A 24,261-nucleotide genomic window follows, 5' to 3' on the forward strand; every position below is an offset into this window, starting at 1 on the left:
AAACCATCGTGATAAATTTCCGGTGAATATGTCACGATGAGCTAACTGATCTGACTTCATGTTCATCCTATCATCCTCCACTGGTGCCCCGCCAACGTAAACCGTTAGCGCAGGCGGGTGCACCATTCCATTATCATCCTCTAAAAAAATAACCGCTATACCACCGAGGCGAATAAAAATACCAAATAAAATATAGGTATATTTTATTTGGTATTTTTATTCATAGTCGTAAGTGTAAAATTGTTTATTACTTTGAGAGAACGGGTCTTAATTTAATAAGCAATTGAGAATAACCTAGATAAAGTGAACATGTGATTTGTTATTAGAGTACATAGGTTAATTATCTATCCAATTTGTCCACATAGAGACATGTCTGGTTTCAATATGACTAACATATAAATATATCTATGTACTTCACTACAATTCTGTACATGGTTTATCTGAACCTAATCGCAGTTGAGTACGAGTGAACTAATTTTTGCGATACAATTAGAATAAATGGTGATAACGTTAATTAAATTAATTATATGTATTGAGCCGGCAAATTATGCGGACACTGATTGTAGGATGTCTCTCATTTCACAATTAGCCTCAAAACCACTCGTAATTGAATTTTGCCGCGGTGCACGTCAACTGGAATTGATGTATTATGACAATTGTATAAGTAATTTTATGTATTGCAGACAGCAATTATGTAAACAAACTTATTAACTCTAAGTTGTAACATTACAGATTTATAAATGACCTAAGTATTTAGGGAAACACAATGATACTTCTATTAAAAAATATTATTACTGTATCCATTGAACAAGTGACGCCCATTTATGTATAAGTAAATATTTGAAGCTAAACGACTGTATATCATCATCATAAACTAACCTGGCGACCTTGAATATTTAGCACACCACTTTACTTTCAATAGTAACGGATTTGATACCCGAACAATATAAACATTTGTATTTATAGGATCTTAATAGTATCTAGACTAAATGTCTATTGGTCGGATTGCTTTTTATGTATGTATATTATGTATTTGTTGACAAAAATAATTAAATATATCCATAAAATTAATAAAATAAATGAAATTCTAAATCATTAATTCATATGGTATACTTTCGACATTTTGCGGTTGTAAATTTTTTATCACTGACTATGCTGTTCGTCTTAATACGTCAGTTGAGAAGAAGTGGCAAGAAACTTAACAGGTAGGTACAGTTTTTATATTATTATTATAGAAAAAGGATTATGGAGAATTAATGCTTAACAAAATAATATAGCATTCAAGTAGTGGAGTCTCATAGCACATACTCTGCTTAGTTTGGGACTAAATGAGGCTGATGAGCTATTTGCGGTTTTTTAGTTCCTTAATCTACAAGGATTAAGAAACTAAAAAACAGTAGCATAAATGTTATTTTCGTTTAACATAACTTAGTACTGTTAAAACCGTGCAGCACAAGCGTAAGTGACAAGCGAAAAACACTAGTTTTCATATTAATTACTGAGCTTACTAATAAATCCACAATAAATATATGATAATTAATATTTTGTACGGACTACGTTCAAACGATTTATTACGATCCGCATGGCTTGGCCCCATTGTTTGCTTATCACCCTCAAAAATTTTAAATAGATCTTTTGTAAAGGTAAACGTTTCTGTAAGGTATCTTATCTATTTCTATTACATGTTTTGAAGAAGGTATCGTAAAATATAGCCTACAAAATTCGCTAATAATTTAGTATTCTAAAGATACAGAAATCGCAGAACTTATAGTATTTTCCATTTAACATAAACCTTTCAGAAGAAACTCTCTAAATGATAGTGAAAACAGTATTAATCACACAACGGTGATTTAAAAGAATTAGAAACAGACTTTATACATGTATTCATTGTCGTTAGAAAAATGGAACAAATTACAGTTCGCGATTGTCAACGATTTCTTGAGCGACAAAACATAACATACCTACTGATCATGAGAAGTTAGTTATTTTTGGTGGACATACATTATAGTCTTGTAACTTTTGTATTTAAATTAGTACTCGGACATATTTTACAAAACGAACATTCTACTTGGCCTGATGGTCTTTTGTTGGCTTAATACAACGACATCTTCACGGTAACGTTTTCATTAAGATACGTGGAGCGATTTTCACAATCTTCACGGGTGTCGCTTTGGCCGTAGCAATTAGTTGTTGCGTATCTAATTCCGCACTTGTATAGTTAATTTGTTTAATAAACATGAATTAATCGTCATCGTACGACGTTGCCACGTGATAGAAACAATATTGCAATGCCGAGACGTAAGTGCATGTAACTAATACATGTCTGGATTACGTCGATTGAAATGGAGAATCTTGGTAATGAGTATCAATAATAATGAAGTTATTGTATCTAATTCTATATTGATCATTATACTATAACTGATCAAATCCATCCGGGATTGGATATAATATATGATATGTGATAAAAAATATGGCTTGCGTATATAGTCGAAAGTCTCCTATATGATGATTTCGACTTTAGTTTTGGCTGTCTTGTATTAAACTAACTGTTTACCGTGATTTTGCCAACGCGAGATCGCTATTTCCTGTTTCTGTGGGAATTTCGGGGTTTGCGTAAGAAAAGTTATTTTTGTACTTTATTGTACGAAAAGGCTATAAATTATAATATTTTATTAAAAATAAAGCAGATATAATAGGCGTGATTGACTCTTCCGTCTCTCTCTCTCTTCATAGTCTTAAAGAATTTACGTCAAGCAAGCTCAGAGTGGTAAATGAGTAGATAACAGCGGTAATTATCAAAAGATTTAATGAGATTTTACTCTTGATTGATTAAATAAATTAATACTTCTGATATTTCCCGAAATCTTTTGAAAATATTAATTGCTTAAGTTATATAATGGGTATATAATATGAGACAACGGACAGAATATTATAAGTCAATTATGCAGGTATATATAATAATTGGTATTTTTTTTACTTAACTGAATAAGTTGATTGACCAAATAGAACAAGGTTGATTCTTCAGTGCTCCGTGGGTTTTTTTAAATTATAAAACTTAAGAATTTTATTTACTATGTACATTTTGTTATTTATTTAACTAACTTAATTGATCTAATTCATCATGGACATCGTTTAGTTCTCCGTTGGTTATTTACAGGTTGTTGGTTAGGCTTTATAAAAGATATTTTATTAAACACTAACTACTCGCCTCTGCTTCGCTCGGTTATACATGTATTATATATATAAATCTTCCTCTCGAACCACTCTATCTATCAAAAAACCGCTTCAAAATCCGTTGCGTAATTTTAAAGATTTAAACCTACGTAGGGACGGACAGACCGCGACAGCGACTTTGTTTTATACTATGTAGTGATATTGAATACACATTCCATTAACGTACCAGTGGCCAGCTGGCTTATTACTATAATTACTTAAAAAAATATACACATGCTGTATGTTGACAATAAATAATGCACATAATGATTTAGAATAAAAAAAACTTGGGATAAATGTAACTTAATATGTTTTCATATATACTTTTCTTATTATAAATGCGTGTGTCTCTGACATCTATTTGTTACCGTTTCAAGACTAAAAATTTGACATGAAGTTATAGGTATAACAAGTAAGGACATAGGCTATCTTTTATTAAAATTAATCAGACGACGTCGCTTAACACCCTGTCCACTGTAAATGCATAGACAAAAAAAAAGTCCACGATTTGTGTAATTAACTATAGATGTAGTTTAGTTCTGGATTTTGCAAGAAATCAGATTATACTTCGAATAATTTTAAATTAATGTCGAATAAAAAAAAATCTAATTATACATTATATTACTACTATACTCTATGATTTTGATTTTTTGATGGAATATTGTTGCATTGAAATTAGTAATATTTAAAATTAACTATATATGTAATTGTTAGACAAAGAACCACTTACAGTTTTTGTAATCTTACAAGTTAGCAAAATAGCTTGCAAGATTATGAAAAAAAATATGCATTTATTTTCCTCCGGAACTTAACTTTTAAATAATTTCTAAATATGCGTGTGTTTTAAAAATTCAGTTCCAGGCGAATAACATGTTAAAATAAATATTATTATAAATTAATAAGCATTAAAGAAGGAAAAAAACATATAATTATATATATAATAATTAAATATAAATTTCTCAAAACTTTTAACTGTTAAAACTTGACAGTAAATATTGAGTAACATGCAAATATCCTTCCAAGTTACAAAACATTAGTATTATATTATTACCTATTGGCTGTTCCCTTAATTTACGACACTATGATAGCATTGTTAGGAGCATACGAATCGACACAACATACAAGACAACATCTAAATAATTGACACCCTAAAATTTCTACGAACATGACGATATCCGTTTTGCGACATTTTCGAAGATAATACACAAAATTACACTTCTTGCACTGTTTATTTTTAAATTAAAAAAGTAATATATTAGTTGGTCGCGTGTAGATTTCGTTTAAGGGGTTGTACGTATGCGGCGCGTATATGTCATCGCGCTGGGCTGGATGGCGGAGGACTGCATGAAGTCTGCCAGCGTAGGACTGTGGCAGTCGTAGCGTCATGCGCGCCTGTCTTCTTCATAGCACATTTTCATGGTCAATGTTAATGTTAAAAAATTCCGATATTTACCCTTTACGTTTAAAATAAATTTAACTACAAATATAAGGTATTCCCAACGGGATGAAATATTAATGACTCTATTCGGAATTTTATTAAGTAAGAAAACTGGTAGTAAAGTAAACTCTCTTGTAGTAAACTTATACAGAAATTATTTCTAAGATTTATATTTAGATAATTTTCGTAGTGAATGTTAATACTAAATACCGTTAATTAACATTTTTTTAATTTCTAAAGGAAATAAACTAGGTATAAATAATTTTCATTTAATTATAATTTTCAATAATTTTTCAGAATTTACCAGGTAAAGAACTTCTAAACTAATAATGTAAATAGAAAAGATTTTTTTGTGTATTATAAATAAATAATAAATATTTGGGCGAATTTTAAAATTACTTATTCCATAGAAAGCTATATTATAAACGCGTAACTTAGGCTGTATTTCATAGGGATACATATAGTTATATTTCCATCAATAGCAATTAGTTAATTTTCAATGAAAAACACCTAAACTTTTTCATGTTTCCGCGAAATACGGATAACTATAGGCTGAAAGTAAATTCGTTACGTTCACCACAACAACTGGCGAAAGCCTATGACTACCTTATCTGAGATTATAATCGGGGACATATTTTTTTTCAGGTCAAGGGAAAACAACTATATATTTAACTTTAGTTAGCATTGACTAATTTGGTCCATTCAAAGTTTAACTATTTTAACAATAACCTATACTAAGCTTTTTTAGCAGTTGATATTAAGCTCCCTGCCAACTATGTACTGACATTATAAAATCTAAAATTACAATCTATAAACTCGTACAAAAGTTTCGTTCAATCTTTTATTGATCTCCTGAATAAACGGATTGTGTTTCATGGTTTTGTGTAGATAGGAATACTAGGTATCAGGCTAAAAATAGATTACGAGTACAAACTAACACACGCGATCTCCAGCTATGTTTAGGTATACGAATGTGATATTTATTACTATCCAGTATAAATTAGTATTTTCAACAGACACCTAATATAAGAAGTTTCTTAACTGGATTATGTTTTTGTTAAAAATATATTATACAATATCTTATCCTACATCGATTTATTTGTCAATTTTTGCAGTTGATACATTTTTGTTTTGTTGCTCTAATCCAAATTTAGTTTTGTTTATACTATCATAGTAGCAAACAACCGTATGGCCCATCTGATGGTACCTACTCTAGACAAACTACTTACCTCTAAAGGATTATCGTGAACCTATGAACCGATGCCTATGAACGACATGTTTCGAGTGTAGTAGTTGTTTGGACTTTTGGATAAAATATTTTTTGAGTGTATATCCGCGACTTCGAAAAGCATATTCCGATTTATATCTGTAACTTGTTATATCTATAGACGATGATATTTATTCAGGGTTTGATGCTAATAATTTAACTGCCATACCTTTTATACAAATTGTATAAGTATAATACACATACAACAAAGTATTAATCTGTATAACTTACTCATCCAATGTACACTGTACATCCAATATATAGAAACTTTACATTATATTAATATTTATACTTTAATAATACATAAATTATAAATAGTAATGTATTGTTTATGTCCATATTTTACTTATAAAGGTAGTTGCGAAATTATATATTTAGATTATTTATAAGTAGATACATAAAAATTAACCGCAAAAACGGCTTCTCGTAATTTATGATTGCTTTAATGAAGAAGTTTCTTAGAAGTTTTCGACGTTGGTACGTTCACGGAACCTTACCTACGTGCGATCTGATACGGATTTTATCGGTTTGTTTAGGGAAATATTATACAGACAAATATTAACAAATTATATCTGCAGATTGTTGGATCGTGTAGCTTAATTATTTCCATACAATTAAATAACAATGACAGAATTAACAACAATCGGCATTTGTTTATTTGAATTTTTTAATATTTTATTATGTAAATAATTTTTCAATTCTGAAATTTAGAGTTTGCAATAAAAACAAGCTTGATTGTTAAAACGATGCAGAGTGAACTATCTTTTTATCGGTGATAGGATGAAAATATATTATAAAACGAAGTCAAGTCCAAACATATAAACTCTATGATACCTAATATACATTTCAGACCTCTATTTCGTACGACTAGACATTTTGATACTGAAAGCGGACCCGAATATGACGAGTGACGTTTCGTCCGTCATAAATCCCAGTGTGAAGTGTCTGAGCTAACGGAAGTACCTATTTTGACGGCATTTCGTTCATGAATTGTGATTAAATTTGTATTTCATTCAGCTCCGAAATTTCGGACTGATTTTCATGGTAGATAAGCGATATGTTTATCCGCAATGTGTGAATTATTCGTGTAAACTTTTGGTTGGCATGCCTTAATTATTGCAGGAAATAGCTTTCATATTCGCTCAATGCGCTGCCTCATCTCGGTTCTCCTAATATTTTGTTTGCATGACCCGATGTGCGTTGCCAAAATGAAATTGAGGTTCGACAGATAATGGCTGGTTGGTAAATACGCATGACATCGTTTTATAGGGGAGTTACCAACCGAAGTTACGTTTGAGCTGAGTCATTGATTTGTGAATTTTACTTGTGGAGATATAAAGTCGTATAGGTATATTATAATAGAACATGACTGTTATTATATTGTCATGACATGTAGAATATGTTCATGTGGGTAAATTCATAGAAATATTGGGTAGATAAATGTGTGTATAATAAATACAACAAGAATATAACTCATGTCTGTACATGAAATATAAGCGATATTTCATGTACAGAGATGAGTTATACTTATTATAAAAACTATTATTAGTTTAGTGAGAGTTTTTTTACTATTTATCTGTTCGTTTGTGCGCACTATTCCTAGAAATGGCCTAAATGTTTTCGGCAGTTTTCATTAACATATTGTGTCAATATTCCCTTAAAACAGGTACAGTGTTTATTTTACTGTGTTTGGTTTACAAAAAAAGTTACGCAGTTATGAAGTTGCGGGTTCATCTTATATTATACTTACTACTAAATAATACGAATAAAATATTTGAATACATGAATTTACAAATATTTTGGTCATATTAGTCGAAACGAAAACTGCATGGAATGAAAAATTATTTAAGACTCGGTAGACGAAAACGTTCTCGGGGTCGATCAACAATTCGAAAGACTGATCTTAGTAAAACAGTCACAAAGTAGTCCACTGTAGAATTTTCTAGCAAAACCAAAACCATACCAGATGTTGACAAATTAAAAAGATCGCCATGAAAAAACCATATGGGGCTATTAATAAACTACGTCATGCGAATTCTGTGATTTTTTACCTCTAATTCAGTCACTATGATAGTTAATCACATTTGTGAGACTCTCTCCCCTTCCTAGTGTGACGTCACATATTTCGAAAATTGAACTATTTCCGTTAATAGTTCAAATTTTGTGTTTTAATACTTAAATACATTAAATTTTGAAATAGTAACAGTCATACTACTATGTCAAGAGTATCTACGGCTTAAGAAAAAATCTGTGTAAGATAAGGAAAATGTTATATTCTGAAAAATAATTAATATGTTGCATAAACAATTTCTAAATACACCAGATTATAGGTTAGTTTCGTTATAAATTGTGCATGTTTTAGTATTGTAAGTGATCATAGATTACAGTCACTTGTTGCCTATTAGGCGAGTGATATTTTTTTGCCATTTAAGTATATTTACCAAAGAAGAAGTCGTCTTCATTGGTTGATACCTCATTTTCATCTATTTCAGTCGTTAAGCAACTTGCTTTATAAGCTCTATTTCAGTTGTAGGGTGCGATTAAATAATGAATTTACAGAATCATAGGCATGACTTCTCAGTCTTTTGGAATGGCATCTCAAAGGTAGTTATCAAGTTAATGTGATCTCCGTAGTATTATTTATGTATGCAGTCGATGATGACCACTATCAGGTGGTCCATTAGCTTAGTTGCCATTTAAATTCCATTAAAAATTCTAATAAAAAGACCATCAATGAAAGAGAATTTCGCATATTTTACGAGTAATATGGGTTTATACACGGTCATTATGGTAGATAATGCTTATTGTCACAATTCTCTCGGGGAAGTAAACGTTCCTCCCTCCCTTTGCGGTAAGTATCGCATGGTAGGGTTGTCACAAATAGAAATTAATATTACTTTGTCTGCGTGATCTATCAATATATGCCTTATACGACTATATCGCAAAGGGCTAGGGTAGTTAGAGTTAGCTTAACTATCATATTTTAAACTGTTTATTAAAAATAGACGGATAAGTGTAGATAAGTGTAAATAGTAGCTACTGTTTACATTTACAAAATTGGACATACCTATGTCAATATTAGTTCTATTCTTTAGAAAATACGAGTGTTGAATAAAAGAAAAGGATTCGTTTAGTTTTCGATAAAATAAGAAACATATTAAATAAAACGTGTCTCAATTTATTTATCTGATTTATTCTGCGGTGATAAAAATACCGATAGCAAACTAAAGTGTTTCTAAAAGACGGTAAGAAATCCTGCAAAGTCGAAATCAAATATACCTATAAATCTAAATGTGAGCAATATGTCATGTATATTGCATTCACTATGACGTCTGCATTTGGCATTGCCACAGATATTTTAAGAGACATAAATTTGACATAACCCTGTTTACGTCATTGACTATAGTCTGTGGTCGCCGCGATATGACAGTGAATTGGTATTACGCGATAAGGGAGGTTTCGATTTTACCATAATACATTCAATACGATTGGGTACATAGTTATTAAGTATTAATCCCGTGGTGTGACAAAACATTCAGAAATATATGTAAATAATATAGGAATGTTGCGTTTTGCATAAAGAGGTCTATTTTTTAAAAAGTATTCTGAGTAACCACCGTCCCACTTATTTCAGCTGTTAAACAGCTTGCTTTCTAAGCTGCGTTTCGGTTTAAGGGCATATATTTCGTAGGTAAGGCAGTGACATTACAGAACATGAGGCATAACATCACAGTTCTCCGGAATGGCAACGTATCAGTGGCATCGAGGTCGTCATGATAACTTGATATTAGTACTTACTGTTCGTGTACATCGTCGATGGTTACCAGTTACCATCAAGCGGGTTGTAGCTTCATAGCTTAATTGGCAATCACATAAAATACCTATTTTCAGGATGTAAGTTGACATGATTCCGGGTAAAAACATCACGTACACACATAACTGAATTTACAGCTTTGCCATGAGCAAACGAGATGCAAATCGCGGCAAAATATAAAATACCGATTTCTATGTACGAGGAAATACGCGTTACGTTCCAAAAATAAATTTCAATAGCAGAATATTGTCACAAATGTATGCTTTGTAGTGAAACGTGTTATATCTTAAATCAAAGAGAAAAAGAGTAAGGTTATACTTTAAATGTTTTCCTTTGTGATAGTTACTTTTACTGCAATGCTTTTGTTAGAACAAATGATATAAACACAGTTTTCACGGTTGTTTACTGTTTTACATATTATATGTATAAACGGGATTTTTTTTTTATGCGATTGAAATGGCAAACAGGCTGCCGGCCTACCTGATGGTAAAAGGTAACCTTTGCCTCTATACATGAATAGTACTACGGACATCACGTTATGAGGTAACACCCGCGATTCGACTAATGCATGCTATACGACTATATATGCAATACATACTCTTGTGTTGTTAATGTATAATATGTATATATATATTTATAAATGTGATTGTGGATGGATGGATGAATCTTTGTTACTCTTTCACGTAAAAAGTACTGATCGGATTTTGATCAGTGTATATATTGTTATTAATTTATATTGGACGAAATAAATATCAAGTAAGTGTAATGTAGACGAAGTTGCATGGGTCAGTAATAGACTAGTTAGTAATATTTACCTAGCAGTAGGGTCTCATCGTCGAGGGCGGTGACGAGGGAGTCGGTGCAGCACGTATTGGTGTTGTCGATGGATATGCGCACGGAGGCGCAGTCTGCCGGCGAGTGGGGCAACTGTTCCGCGGACTGCGCCGCCACCCGCCCGTTCGCGAGTCGCAGCGATGCCGCCCGCCCGCCGGTGCATGTCGCTGCGGCGCCTCCACCATCCTCGCATCTGGAAGAACATGTCACCCTCAGTATTGATATGGATGTACACTGACTAGTCGGTAACATACTGTAATTAAACGATGTAAGTAGGAATAAGAGGTTATAACACATATATATAATCTAATTCATTAGTTGATGAACTGCGGGAAGCCACAATACATATTTTCATGGAACAAGAAGAGCGACGAAAAAAAGAGTCAACAAAATTAATGAAACGCAAAAAGGGCATGGACCTTCAGTTTATGGAAATTAAAGGCATAACTTAAAAATAAATTAGCTTGCTGGATGGAAGCATTACGAATTTCTCTATTGGCGACCAAATTCCGACCTTTATGGATTTTACACCCATATTGCAACACTGTTTTTGCGTCTGAACGAGACATCATTGAATGGTAAACTATTACCGTAGTCACACGTCTACACCAGGGTTCTCCCCTGGTGTAGACGTGTGACTATTCCTCCGAAATCGCAGTATCTGTGACTACGTATATTCTAGGGCGTGAGGATAAATGGCCTGATATGAATTATTTATACCCAGCGATGGGATAGTAGAAGCCAGTTGTAGTAATTATGTCCAATCATGTAATTCTATGTTTAAGTGGATTAACTACCTATTTGATACTATGGCATAATCAGTGTTCCGACCAATAATTTTATTGCAAACCTCTTTAAAACGCCACAATAAATCTTTTATATTCTGCCTTTCCGCTGTCGGTCGTTAAACAAAGCTTTCAAAATAGCTGAAGCAATTTCAAGTGGCGACTAATCGGATATTGTCACATTTTATAATGTAAATAAAACATTTCATTTCCGCTTTACATATTTTTTAATTTACTGTGGAACATTAAGTCCACTTTGGTAAGTATCCATTCTGTTGAGAAAATCAGATTGGTATACAGAGAAAGAGTCGGTTAGAGAGAGACAAAATATGCTATGTATGATAAAAACGGAACAAAAAACATTACTGATGATATATGTATTTACATTTGCAAGGCGGCCTTATGCAATGAAAACAAATGTTGTTACTAGCAGCTAGTATGTAATTATTAGGATGACATAGTTTAACTAGTGAATAATTGTATAAAACAAGGAAATATTCAAAAGGTTATAGAAATAAGGGTGTTGCATCATTTTGTAATTAACATAATAAATTGCTTTAGTTCAAAGTTCGACCTTGCGTGGTATCCAACGAAATGAAAGAGCCATACAACACATCCTAAATACACTTATATTCTCTCTCAATATAATGTAGTATGACCTAAAATATCTAATAATTCTCTGTGTCTGCCTGTCTGTCTGTAATTTATATGGTAGTTGTATTAGATAAATCAATTCGTTTTCAAAAGGTTGCTTTGAAAATATTACTTTTAATAATTAGGCCGCCTCATTTTAAATTATACCTGTGTTATTTATATTTTTTTCTTATTTATATGTATTAAAAATAAAGTATATTCTATCTGTCTATTAAATAATAGTATCAATACTAATATTACAATTTTGAAGATATATCCGTATATCTGTTACCTAGGTATATCTTTTAACAACCCAACAGCTGAACGGTTATGAATGAAATTTGTCATTAAGATAGATGTTATCCCAAGAACGGACAGACGCTATATTAGCATGAATTTAATACTAAAGGTTCATTTGATTTTTTATCTCACTGCGCGTTATTGCTCAACCAACCTGAATTAAATTTCCCTGTATATGTAGATAGTACTTGAAATGGAGAAGAAAACTGCTTCATTTCGGACGGCCAGACAGTGACTGAATTATATATGATCCATTTTTGTTTTTACAATATCTAAGTACACTTTGTAAATGTTGTTACAAAAAAAGTATTGTATCATGTATAATGTATCGCAAAAAACTAATACCGCAATATCACGCAGTGACCTTGACATTGGATCCTAGAATGTATTCAATCCGTTCGACCGACCTACCTGGAAATCGGCCCTCATCGTGTCTCCGGAGATTTGGGTGGTTTCTCCCATTTCCCCGAGTAAATTAGGTATATATGTTTCTTGTAACACATTACTCATTCAATGATACAAACATGCATGTAGGACTAGTATATATACTACTATTACCCTCGACTTCGTCTGGTCATTTATGGTTATTGAAATAAACTATTATTATCACGATTTATTCCAAATTAGAAAACAAAATGAACAACACATTTGACATCATGTTCTGCTATGCTTCTATGCCTTAAGTTCAATTGAAATACAGCTTACAAAACAAGCTGCTTAGTGGTATAAATAGACATGACAAAGATATTCACTCAGACCCCTGATAATTTCGATTGGGTATATGCACAGTTTCTGTTCTATGGGTGTATGACACGAAATGTAATTGTTACAATGATTGCTGTGCAGATTGTGACCAGATATGTGGAGACCGCTGTGGTTTGAAGGCCGGATATGGCTGTGAAATTACAGAATACGGGGGCATAACATCTTAGCCTTAGTGTAACAGAAATAGCAACGTTGATATTATGACATGAAGCGACTTTTTTATTTGTAAATTGTTTTAATACATATGAACGACGCTAGTCCGACGACCTCGGTGGTCTAGCGGTCTAGCACACCGCTTTACGTCCGATGGTCGCGGGTTCGATTCCTCGCACGGCACAAACGTTTGATTGTTTGTATGTATATTATATCGGTCTGGTTGTTTTCTATGAATATTATGTATGTATTTACGAAAAAATATATATCTACGTATTTGTATCAGTTGTCTAGTACCCATAACACAAGCTTTAGCTAGCTTAACTTGGGTCTAGATGGCGCTGTGTGTATTGTCTTAAGATTATTATTATTATATTATGTTATGGGGGGAAGTGGATTGTTAATAATGTGGACTAATTACCCAATTGCTAACTACCGTGTCAGGGTGACCTCCACTTGGTTCCCCTTGGAACCCATCGTAATAACTTCATAAATTTACCACGATGGGCTAACTGACCTGATCTCACGATCATCTTGTCATTCGGCACTCGTGCCATGCTAGCGTAAATCGTTAGTGTATGTAGCTGCGGCGTTCCATTATCATCCATAATAAAAAAAAACTATATATATTTTATTGATATTTTGACAAGATTGTTTTTTTAGTTTTAAGTCGGAAGTTCAATTGAATAATCTGTCTGTGTTTAATCTTTCTTTGCTAACATTAATATTATTAGTACCGTTTGTTTCTCAGTACGTTCACATTTTTTCTTAAAAGTAATATAGATGGTAAAACTTTATATTACCGTTTTGCCATCAAATTGCTAATGGATGTATATTTCTGTATTAATAAATTATGTATAACATAATGCTTTCCACATACTCGAATATTATAGGCAAGCTAAAATTTTCTGAATTTATTTCTAACATAAATGTTCAATTAAAATCCTCAGAGAATATCGACTAAGGTAATATAACAATGCAATGTGAATAATTTGTTAGAATATTAAGTCCGCAGTTCGGCTCCGTTCCTGTACTCCCGAGGGACGGAGAATGTTCTGCATGACGTATGGTTGCTCTAGAACACAAAAGCTTCATATTGGGAATTCTCGAAACCACATCTGAGGATTACACGGTCAGTATTTTAACAAACGGAATTTTAGATTTTCATAATTTAATATTTTTCTTAGTTATTTGTGACGGTTATTGTTTTTTCTGTTGACAGATTAAGTATTTTTTCCACTTGCTTGCTTGAGAAACAGAATAATAAGAAGTTAATTGTATTTATAATAGTAATCTCAGTATAATTCGCACAGCGCCCATCTAGACCCCAGTTAAGCTAGAGCTTGTTTTATTAGTACTAGTTAACTGACATAAATGCATATTTTTTTTCGTAAATACATACATATTACACATACTCTAAGAAAACGCCTAGACCGATACAAACAATTATACTCATGAATACAAATGTTTGTAAAGTGCGAGGAATCGAACCCGCGACCATCGGAAGTAAGGCGGTGTGCTAAACCGCTAGACGACCGAGGCCATCATTGTATTTGGTTATGCTTTATGAACAATATGTCCTTGATTTGTCTATAGGTCTAGTCGTAAAGGGTATAACAAGCCGAAAGCTAGTATGGTAATAATACAAAAATATATTAAAAATAAAATACAGTAAAGCAGAAAATATTTATTAAAATATTCGTACTAAGTTCAAGTTACGTCATCAATACTGTATGAAAAGTTCAAATATTTATTTTCTGATTTCCGATTTGTTTCTCGATTAGTTCCGTGTCATGGGCTCTGCCTGGCCTTTGGCGAGATATATATCTTTTACAAGAAACCTTGTATATCTAAATTATGTTCCAATGTTTTGATGATCTTGATATTATAAATTAATAACTGGAGAATATTATTTATAGAGTAGATAGATAAGATTTATCTTATTTTTGTTAACGTTAGGTATGATTGTTAAGGTACATTGGTCATTTAACAAAATACAATATATGTAAGTCAACATTAGAAATAGACTGGCTTTTAAAAAAATAGGAAATTTAATTGAGTTTCTTGCCAGTTCTTCTCAATTGAATCAGATCAGTATGAACTGGACGGTAGGCAAATTTTAATATAAAAATTTCACGTTCATAAGCAGCTAAAATGTCCCACATGAATAAATTATTTTTTAATTGAATTGAATATGTACAAAAAATGTATAAATAATGAACTGTGTATGTGTGTGTGTTCTGTGTGCCTATACGCAAAAAAGGCACCACTTCTGTGTATTGATTGCTTAAGCAGCGAACAACTCATTTTGAAGTATTACCCAAAGGCGGTCTTTAGGTAATACATAAAAATGAGTTGTTCGCATTTCATAATATATTATTACAGAAAAAAATCGTTATATAATCTGTCTGTAAATTAATAATATTTGCTTAAAAAGATAAGCTGGGAAAAAAATTCCGAAGCGCTGAATGTGATATACTTTATACTTTCACTAAACTATCAAATTTACATATTTATTTTATAGATGAATACCGGGAAAAGCGCTGTAGATTAAACTCAAATGTTATCTTTATGCGGTGAAATTCAATTGTACATTGTTTACAAACTGCTCCAACAAATTGTTTTACGTATTCGCTTACTGTAACTGTAGTCTCGCTGTAGGCTTCCTTTTCATCGTTATTTTTCAGTACAGTTTTAATTGAAAAAGCCTGACAACGTTGCTTTTGAGTACTAATTTGTTTTATGAGCCCTGGTTGTAAATACGAGTAATTTTGTCAGTGTATGTTAGGTTTAATATTTCACTAACAGTTTTACTAACTGTTATATTTTTTATCTATTTTTTTTAACATGACAATTTGTTTAATACAATTTCAGTATGTAGGTATTTGTCCATATTACCGTTGTTAAGTCTAGTTACTATGGAGACGGCTTTTGTCATTATAAATCCATATTAATATTATAGCGTTAAAAATATGTCTGTCTGTCTATTTGTCACCTTTACACGATCATACAACTGAATAGATATTAATATACGTGATTTGACGTAAATAGGGATTGAATGCACATAGATTATATGTTGTCTAAAAATAAAAAAAGTCGCTGTTAACAGATAGTTGTAAATAAATTAGCTATGTATTTATACCATTTCGGATGACTAAGATGTCATGCCTCTCTATCTTTTAATTTCACTGCCATATCTCACTCTACAATCGAAACACATCTTACAAAGAAAATTCCTTTCCACAATATCCACATCGGTAGAAATGTTGGTTTTGTAAATGTTTATGGATCATGTTTACTATTGAATTCAACATGATCCATCTCAATTAAAACGAGGTCGCCCCATCTGTCACGAGATCTTTCATCCCTACGGGTAACGATGACTAACGGTATTAATCTTGCTTGTAGGCAGGTATCAGCTTTGGATAAAGTTAGTTGCGAAATTTTGGACACCAACATTTATTAGTATTAAACCACTATCAAGTGATATTTTTTGCTAACTAAAATATTAAGTTAAATGAAAAATCATTTATTCATGTAGGACATTTTAGCCGCTTATGATTGTCAAATTTTTTGTACCTACCGTCCAGTTCAGTATAGAGATTTAATTGAGAAGAACTAGCACTAAACTCAAATGAATTTAATAAATTTATCTTTCTTTAAAACCCAGTTTAATTACATGCTGTACTTATGTCTTATGTCTATATTACGTGAAAATCCTGTACATAAACTACTATTACCATGCCCGTTTGTCATTCAAGTAATCGTTTAGTAATTGGCTTTGCTCCATAAATATGTATCAACAGACGTTTTGAATTTATTTAAAGGTAATTAAAGTATACACTTCGGTATCTTATTGTAAGTTTTTATACTCATTCCCATAAAAAATAAAATATCTGTAATAATGTAAATATAGAATTCGAATTTATTGAGCGGATTCATTATAATTAGCCCACCAACACATAGTAACAAACCTAGTAATAGTATTGATTATAATAGTAACAATATGTCACCAACTAATATTGTTAGTTATAATCTTAATAGAATAGTTTGAAGTAAGACTAGTACAGTGCATGCAAATATCGGTTAAGACGTCATTAGCAATGTACAAGTATATCGGCAGGAGGATGAACGGATATTGAATCTGTAGCTGATTGGACATTTGCATCTAACTTGCTAATATTAATTACGTCTCAATTGGTATCCAATAGGATTGATTAATTGAGACAGATTGTTGACATACAATTTTTTTTAATCTTTCATTCAATAATCGTGTATTGTAACCTTTGATAGCAATATATCCAGTTTCCGTCCGTTAGTGTTCTGTTTTCTCGAAGTTATTTATTTTTAGAGGCATAGAAATTCTAACTAGTGCTGTTCATGTATATAGACGACGGTAGCAATTGTTATACATACATATAGAGAAAAATAATATACATAAAATAATTATTTTATCCTAAAATTATACGCATAAATAAAAATAGTCTCACAACTGTTATCCTTTTAGGGGTCAACTATCGGCTTTAGGGTGAATACAACATTTGATATGACTATATTTCGCTGGAATTATTTATATATAACGTTTCAGAGGGCGAGTCTAACGCCGTCAAAAACCGCATTAGTTAAATATCTTATATGACATATGTATAGGAAGAGAAGACTTGACTCAGTGACTCATCAACGCTCGGCCTGAACCCTTGGACCTAGAAAGCTGTTTTTTTACAGGTCTTATTTTTAAGACGTAAATAAGGAATAAGAAAGTATTTATAGAAAGGAGGGCATCCTTTCAAATAATGCTAATATATTGAATTTTTAAAATCCTTTTGTATAAAAGAAATATTAAAAAACAACGTTAAAGTTTGTATGAAAAAATATTAGATAAACATTCTGATTGATACCTTGTAGTACTTCTAAAAACAAATACGTGTTTAATGCTTTTTCGTAAACAACCGGCTTATAAGCAAGTGGGGTGGGGGGTGAAATTGGGGTAATTAATACCGCGTACCCGTGGGCCTATCTTTCAGTATCGCTTAAGCGCGATCTGTTCAGCTCTCTTAAGGCGACAGATAAGATAAGACAGATTTTACCTATATCTAATCAGAAAACTTGTATTATATTAACTTAGGTAATAGTTATTAGGCTTGTGTAGTTAGAAAACGAACCGGTGAGGACGAACTATACTTACTTGTTCGCAAATGTTCTGCTCTTTAGTTCCTTTGATAAAACTCAAACAATCTTGCTTAAAAAACAAGAACACATTTGCTGAAAAAACAGATCTAGAAGTTGACCAGCATATTGACCGGAGTTGGGATCGAACGAACTAAAACTAGTTTCTATAAGAGCTGCGAACTAAATTTAGCGATTCTGGAACTACGTCAATATGGGCAAGACTAATAGTTATATGAATTACTGACACCAGGCTATACCTGTATTGGCAGACACTGTAACCCTGGATGCTCGGGGCTGTATGCGACCTCGCGTGGCGGGGTCAGGGATATACCTGTTCGGAGGTACATGCTACATCGACTTTCGCAACCGTATTCATGTTACGTCATTTGTTCAGATTCGTTTGGATAAGGGTAAGTAGTAGGGCTGACCTCTGTAAAATGATTATGTTTGGTGATGGAAAAAATCTTGACAATTTTCGTGCATTACTATTAGGTGTATCCCGTGATGCTACTCGCGTGGAATATAACGAATGTTGCTCGCTGATATAGTAGCTATTTATAGTTAAATGATATTTTTAAGTTTGGCAATAATTATTTTATGTGTCTTTACATTACAAAAAAAATGAAAATTTTCATCTCATTAATATTAGTAGAGATTTTGCTGGCATGAAATGAATACATATGTATTTCTTTGCCCAAAAAGCATTGTACCTATTGATAGCACTCAACACTGGCACTTACCATCAATACGCATGCCGAATAGTTATTTAATATTTATGATCTATTTCAAGAATTCAACTTATTTGCTCATGTATCTTTTTATATATCTTTATTTATTATTTCACATACGTATAGACAGTTTAATATATGAACCTAACTGAAGTGAAAACTAACTGGATATCTCCAGAACGTCTAACACATAATTTCACTTTAACACATATCCCTTCCAATCGACTTTATATAAAGTCTTCTTATATAATCCTGAAATATTATTATTATTATTTCGGCAAACCTAAAATAAGAACTTATAGAAGTACTCCTATAAGTTCTTATTCTTCTCATAATTTTGCTTAGACGTTACAATAACTATGATGCAGAAACATGAACCGATGTTCGCAAACAAAGACAATTTCCGGACGCTGACAACCCTATTGATGACAACCCTAGTTAGTATCTAACGTTTATTAGCTAAGTTTAATGTTGATTAGTGCGAGGTTACCTACTACCGAGAAGTAGATAAATATCTTGGTAAGGTTAAAACATCCTTGAAACTTGACAAGAACCAAATCATCAGATTTGAGATTGAAATGGTATATTCAGGATAAAAATAACAGACCAGGACAATTCATACATCGCCATCTAGTTAAAATCTAGATAATAACCAAATTACTCACACTTATACAAAAGGTCCTTAACAACTAATAGAACTTAAATAGATTTTTAATTTGAAATACATGAACAGTACCTATACATAGAATTTATTCAGACAATCGTACTCATAAATACAAATGTTTATACTGTGCGAGGAATCAAATTGGCTAACATCGAAAGTAATGCAGTGTGCTAAACCACTACATCATCGAGATTGTCTGTTTTCTATATTATTTCCATAATCCTTTTAAATTATCAGAGTTCTATATAAATGTAGGTATACCTATCTAAGAGCTTACTAATAAAATTTATAACCAAGACAAATTTGATCTTTAACCTTGAACCTTACTATTACTTTCATAAATTACGTCAATGATTGCTAATCTGTTAGATTCGGAATAAACGATGCCCTCCAAACTTTGAATGCATATACATTTTACTAATTTCAATAAACATATCTAGGTTTACTTACTCGTTCATATTATACAGTATCTCATAAACTCGTCATAGTTACAAAGAGAATTATTTCTTGATAAACAAACATAGAAAACAAAGAAAATAGAATATCCTAACTAGGCATATTTTTATGGCATCTCGAAATATTAATAAAATCTAAGTAAATATTATTTTAGAACAAATTGTTTAACGCTAAATTCCGACTAGCGCCATCTTGCGGTCAGTAGCTGTACTGCAAATCTTCATGTTAAATGACATTAAAGCGCCATCTATGATCATAGTATGAAGTAGCTTTCATTTAATTTTTCACGTACAGCAACAACAAAAGCACCCCTGAAAGCTCTACAATGGCGCTACGGTCGCAAAGTACTGACTTCGAATTGTGACTTTAGCAGTTTATCAACAAGTTCTGAGCGTTAATTAATTGCGTTGTTGTATAGTCACGTACGTTAATAGATATGTAAACACTTCAGCACTTTGTTAACAGTCTCACGTTTTCAGTTTAAACGATTTAAAACTGCATAACTATTAATGTATGGTATAATTAAAATCATTGATTGCTATAGGAAATTGTTATTATCTATTTTAAACCCTACTACCATCCAGTATAATTGGAAGTTCATTAAGGAGGAAGTTATTAAAACTGAGAAACTGCTGCTCTCTTGACATTAATATTTACTGAGTTTATTACTTTTTGCTCCAATAATGATAATTATTATTTTTGAAAAAGAAAAAGATAGAAACATTTCGTTTTGTACCCCTATATATCTTCTTAAGTTATTATTGTCAATCGATAAAAAGGTCTTATATAGGTGACCTAAGATGTAGAGATACAAGACAAAATGTTGTATTTGGATGTTTGGTGTGTTTTAACTAGTTGTAATTATATATAGACACCGTAGAATAGTATAAAAGATTTTGATTCTTGTCATATGGTATATTTATAAAAAGATATATAAATATTGAAAATTATTTAGAATAGAATAGAATAGAAGAAAATAGAATAGAATAGAAAATCATTTATTCAAATAAACTTAATTTAAGCACTTTTTAATAGTCATAACAATTTGTTTTTTATCTACCACTCGTTCGGAAAGCTGTCTCATCACAAGAAGAACGAGCAAGAAACTTGTGTGTTGCTCTTTTAAATAATCCTTGTATTAATTTAAACTGCTAAAACTTTTCATGAGAACAGTAATATACTGATTTCTTTGAAGTGTTGCACCATGATTATAACTGGACCACTAATACTATGTAAACTTTTTAAAATTTATATTTAGTTAGAGGCAAAGTTTCAACATTGTGTCACCAAATGCTGATAATATTTCTAGTAAATTAGACATGTGAGCACCTTGTGAGATATCGATCAGAAAGAATTGAAGAATGGCGTGACTGCTTCAAAGTTAAAAGTAGTAAAGCTAAATCGGCACGTCTAGACATGCTAAGTATGTATTTTATATTGCTCTGCAGGTGTGCACATACGATCGATTACTATTACACCATTTAGCTGTTAAAATATAATAAAAGCAATTCTAATAATTACAATGACTGATTTAGCAGGGAACAAAAAGTTTATACGAAAAAAAAAAATTTATAATGCTTGAACGTATTATGTATATACAAATAAATAATACCTTCACATTACTTGCCCCAAGATCAGATCCATTATCAATTATGGACATTAGTAAAAAATACGAAGGTGTACTTTAAGTTAAACAATTCATTTAGTTTCGAAAATAGAGAAATTTGGTGAATATTTAGCAGTTTTTTTGAGGAAACCTATGGCTAGAATGTAGTGTTTCAAGATTAAGTCTGTCCTGAACTCAAACGTTTATTTTTATCTGTATATGTAAAAACAGGATTGTAGCTATAATAAAAATAATATGTATGAGTATCTGATAGTCATTATTATCAATATGCCAATCAGAATTACATTTAAGCTACACAAAGTTAATTTTACTAAGATAGAGTTTGAAAAAAGCCATCTACACGGGTACCTCATTCTTACCTATTCACCAGCACGTAGCTTTATAATATGAGTTTCGGTTGTAGGGTTAAATTAAGTTAAACTAATAAAGTAGTTAAATTTCAGCACATGAAGGTGAAACATCTTAGTTCTAATTAATCTCTAAGATTATGTGATAACGTGACGTTTGTGGTGCTAGTCTCGAATATATGCGAAGGTTATAAATTACCATCAGTTGGACAGTCAGCTAACTATTTGCCTAGAATAGCACAGCACATAAAAAATGATAGTTAGCGAAAGTCTACAGACACAATGTCGCTTAGCAATTGAATGAAATGTGATGCGAGTATGTAAATAGGTTTGTGCGGCGGGAGAGTAGTGAAATAAGTGGTGAAGTGGCACTCAATGGCGAGGACTTTTATCTCTAATATGCTCTTTACGAGGAATTAACATACTGAAAAGGGTTATTGTATCAATTGTAGCAGACTCCAGGCTAATTACTCAGATTTTATATTGTACATAATGTTACGACGGTATTACGCAATGTATACTAAATAGCCTACAAATTTACAATTTATCTGCCTACCATTAGACTATCTTGACACCATTCATTCATGCTATTCTGGAAGGACTAAGATTTTACTTATCCCATTTCTGTAATTTGATTGCCATTTCTCATCCTGCAACCGAAACGCAGATTAAAAAGCAATCGGTTTGGTGGCTCAAAAAGATGAGACAAAGGTATCCATGTAGAACAACATTTTTTAAAATCTATCTCGGCAGACTTTTGTGATGAAAATATATCTACAATTAAGCTTCACAAATTGTCAAGAAAATTTTCAAGGTTTATATATTAATATTCTAATAATATGGACATCATAACTTGAATACTTATATAAAATATTAAAGCGACGAAAATGAGTGCACGTCAAGATCGAATCGCCTTATACATATATAGGCAGTCCTTATACCAAATCCAGTCCATCTTTTTTAAGAAATTGATTTTCTTGTTTCTTTACTTAGAGATATATCACATCACAGTCAACGCTTATCTCTATGTGCTTTATATATAAACCAATTTGACAATATTTCAAAAGTGGAGAATGTTTAGAGATAATATTTATGTATAGATTATATTAATGTTTTTGTAATTAAGGATTTCTGATTCCTGCGACACAAGCGTTGGGCTTAGTGCAGGGATTGCTGTTAATTGTCTTGTCTACAACCATTGATGTAATGTGTACAAATAAATAAATAAATATCGATAACAAATATGTTGAAAACTCAGTCACGAAATATGTTTTATTGAATCGAAGTATATACCTATATTTTTTTAAAACGCGTTTGCTATTTATTTTTATAATTTTCTAGTTTGTGGATACTATCATATCGCCGCTAGATGATGACATATAAAGAATGGAATATCCTTATATTTCATAAGGACAATATTTCTATGAAACATCTTACAAAAGAAATGGAGTTATGCTATCTATTTATATCTTGCGAACAATAGCACCAGTAATGTAAGATGAAAACAAGGTCGTATAACCACGCTAAAATTAGAAATGTTTGGCACTTCGCAGTCTGTTTTTGGTGGGCGGTTACGGGAGGGCTGTAATTGGTAAGGTTTTGTTGCCTCTTAGCAGGTTTATGGCGCATTTTATGGTGATGCCCAGTGGAATATATTTACGCGATCGTATGGAACGTTACGATGTTAAGAAAATACTTCAGATATAGACTAAAATTTTAGCAGCTTGCTTTGTTGGCTGATTCTGGCAAAGTTACTGTGTTTCGTCTGAATAGTGACCTCCATCTCTATTAGATTACAGCTTAAGCAGTTATGAGATGTTAATCTGGAATAGCAACGCAGGAGTACGGCTGGTGTTACATGATGATGAGCCTGTTGTAATGTTATAAAGTATAGATGTCGACTGTAAAACACGCTAGAAGTGAGTATTCCGAGTTCAAGAAGTAGGTCTCGTACTATACTCGTCGGCAATTCTTTTTCTCTTAATAAATATTCAATTTTTCCCTACATAATTGAAATGCCATAGTAGCTGACGTCATTTGATAGTATATGGCAACTATTGCCTATACA

General features: G+C 31.9%; 1 protein-coding gene across 5 annotated transcripts in view; it reads right to left on the reverse strand.

The window, feature by feature from the left end:
* Positions 1–24,261, reverse strand: part of LOC131853724 (potassium/sodium hyperpolarization-activated cyclic nucleotide-gated channel 2) — a 198,963-nt gene that overhangs the window by 91,937 nt on the left and 82,765 nt on the right. For 4 of the 5 annotated variants that reach the window (XM_059204738.1, XM_059204736.1, XM_059204737.1 and 1 more), the window contains exon 2: positions 10,548–10,759. In XM_059204738.1, the coding sequence (XP_059060721.1) occupies positions 10,548–10,759 (212 nt within the window). Of the gene's footprint in view, positions 1–4,264; positions 4,461–10,547; positions 10,760–24,261 lie in introns of those variants that run through there. The other variant, XM_059204741.1, reaches the window with a different exon arrangement.

This window comes from Achroia grisella, unplaced genomic scaffold, assembly GCF_030625045.1.
Source record: "Achroia grisella isolate CSIRO2021 unplaced genomic scaffold, CSIRO_AGI_Agris_v1 utg906, whole genome shotgun sequence".
Classification (NCBI taxonomy): Eukaryota; Metazoa; Arthropoda; class Insecta; order Lepidoptera; family Pyralidae; genus Achroia; species Achroia grisella.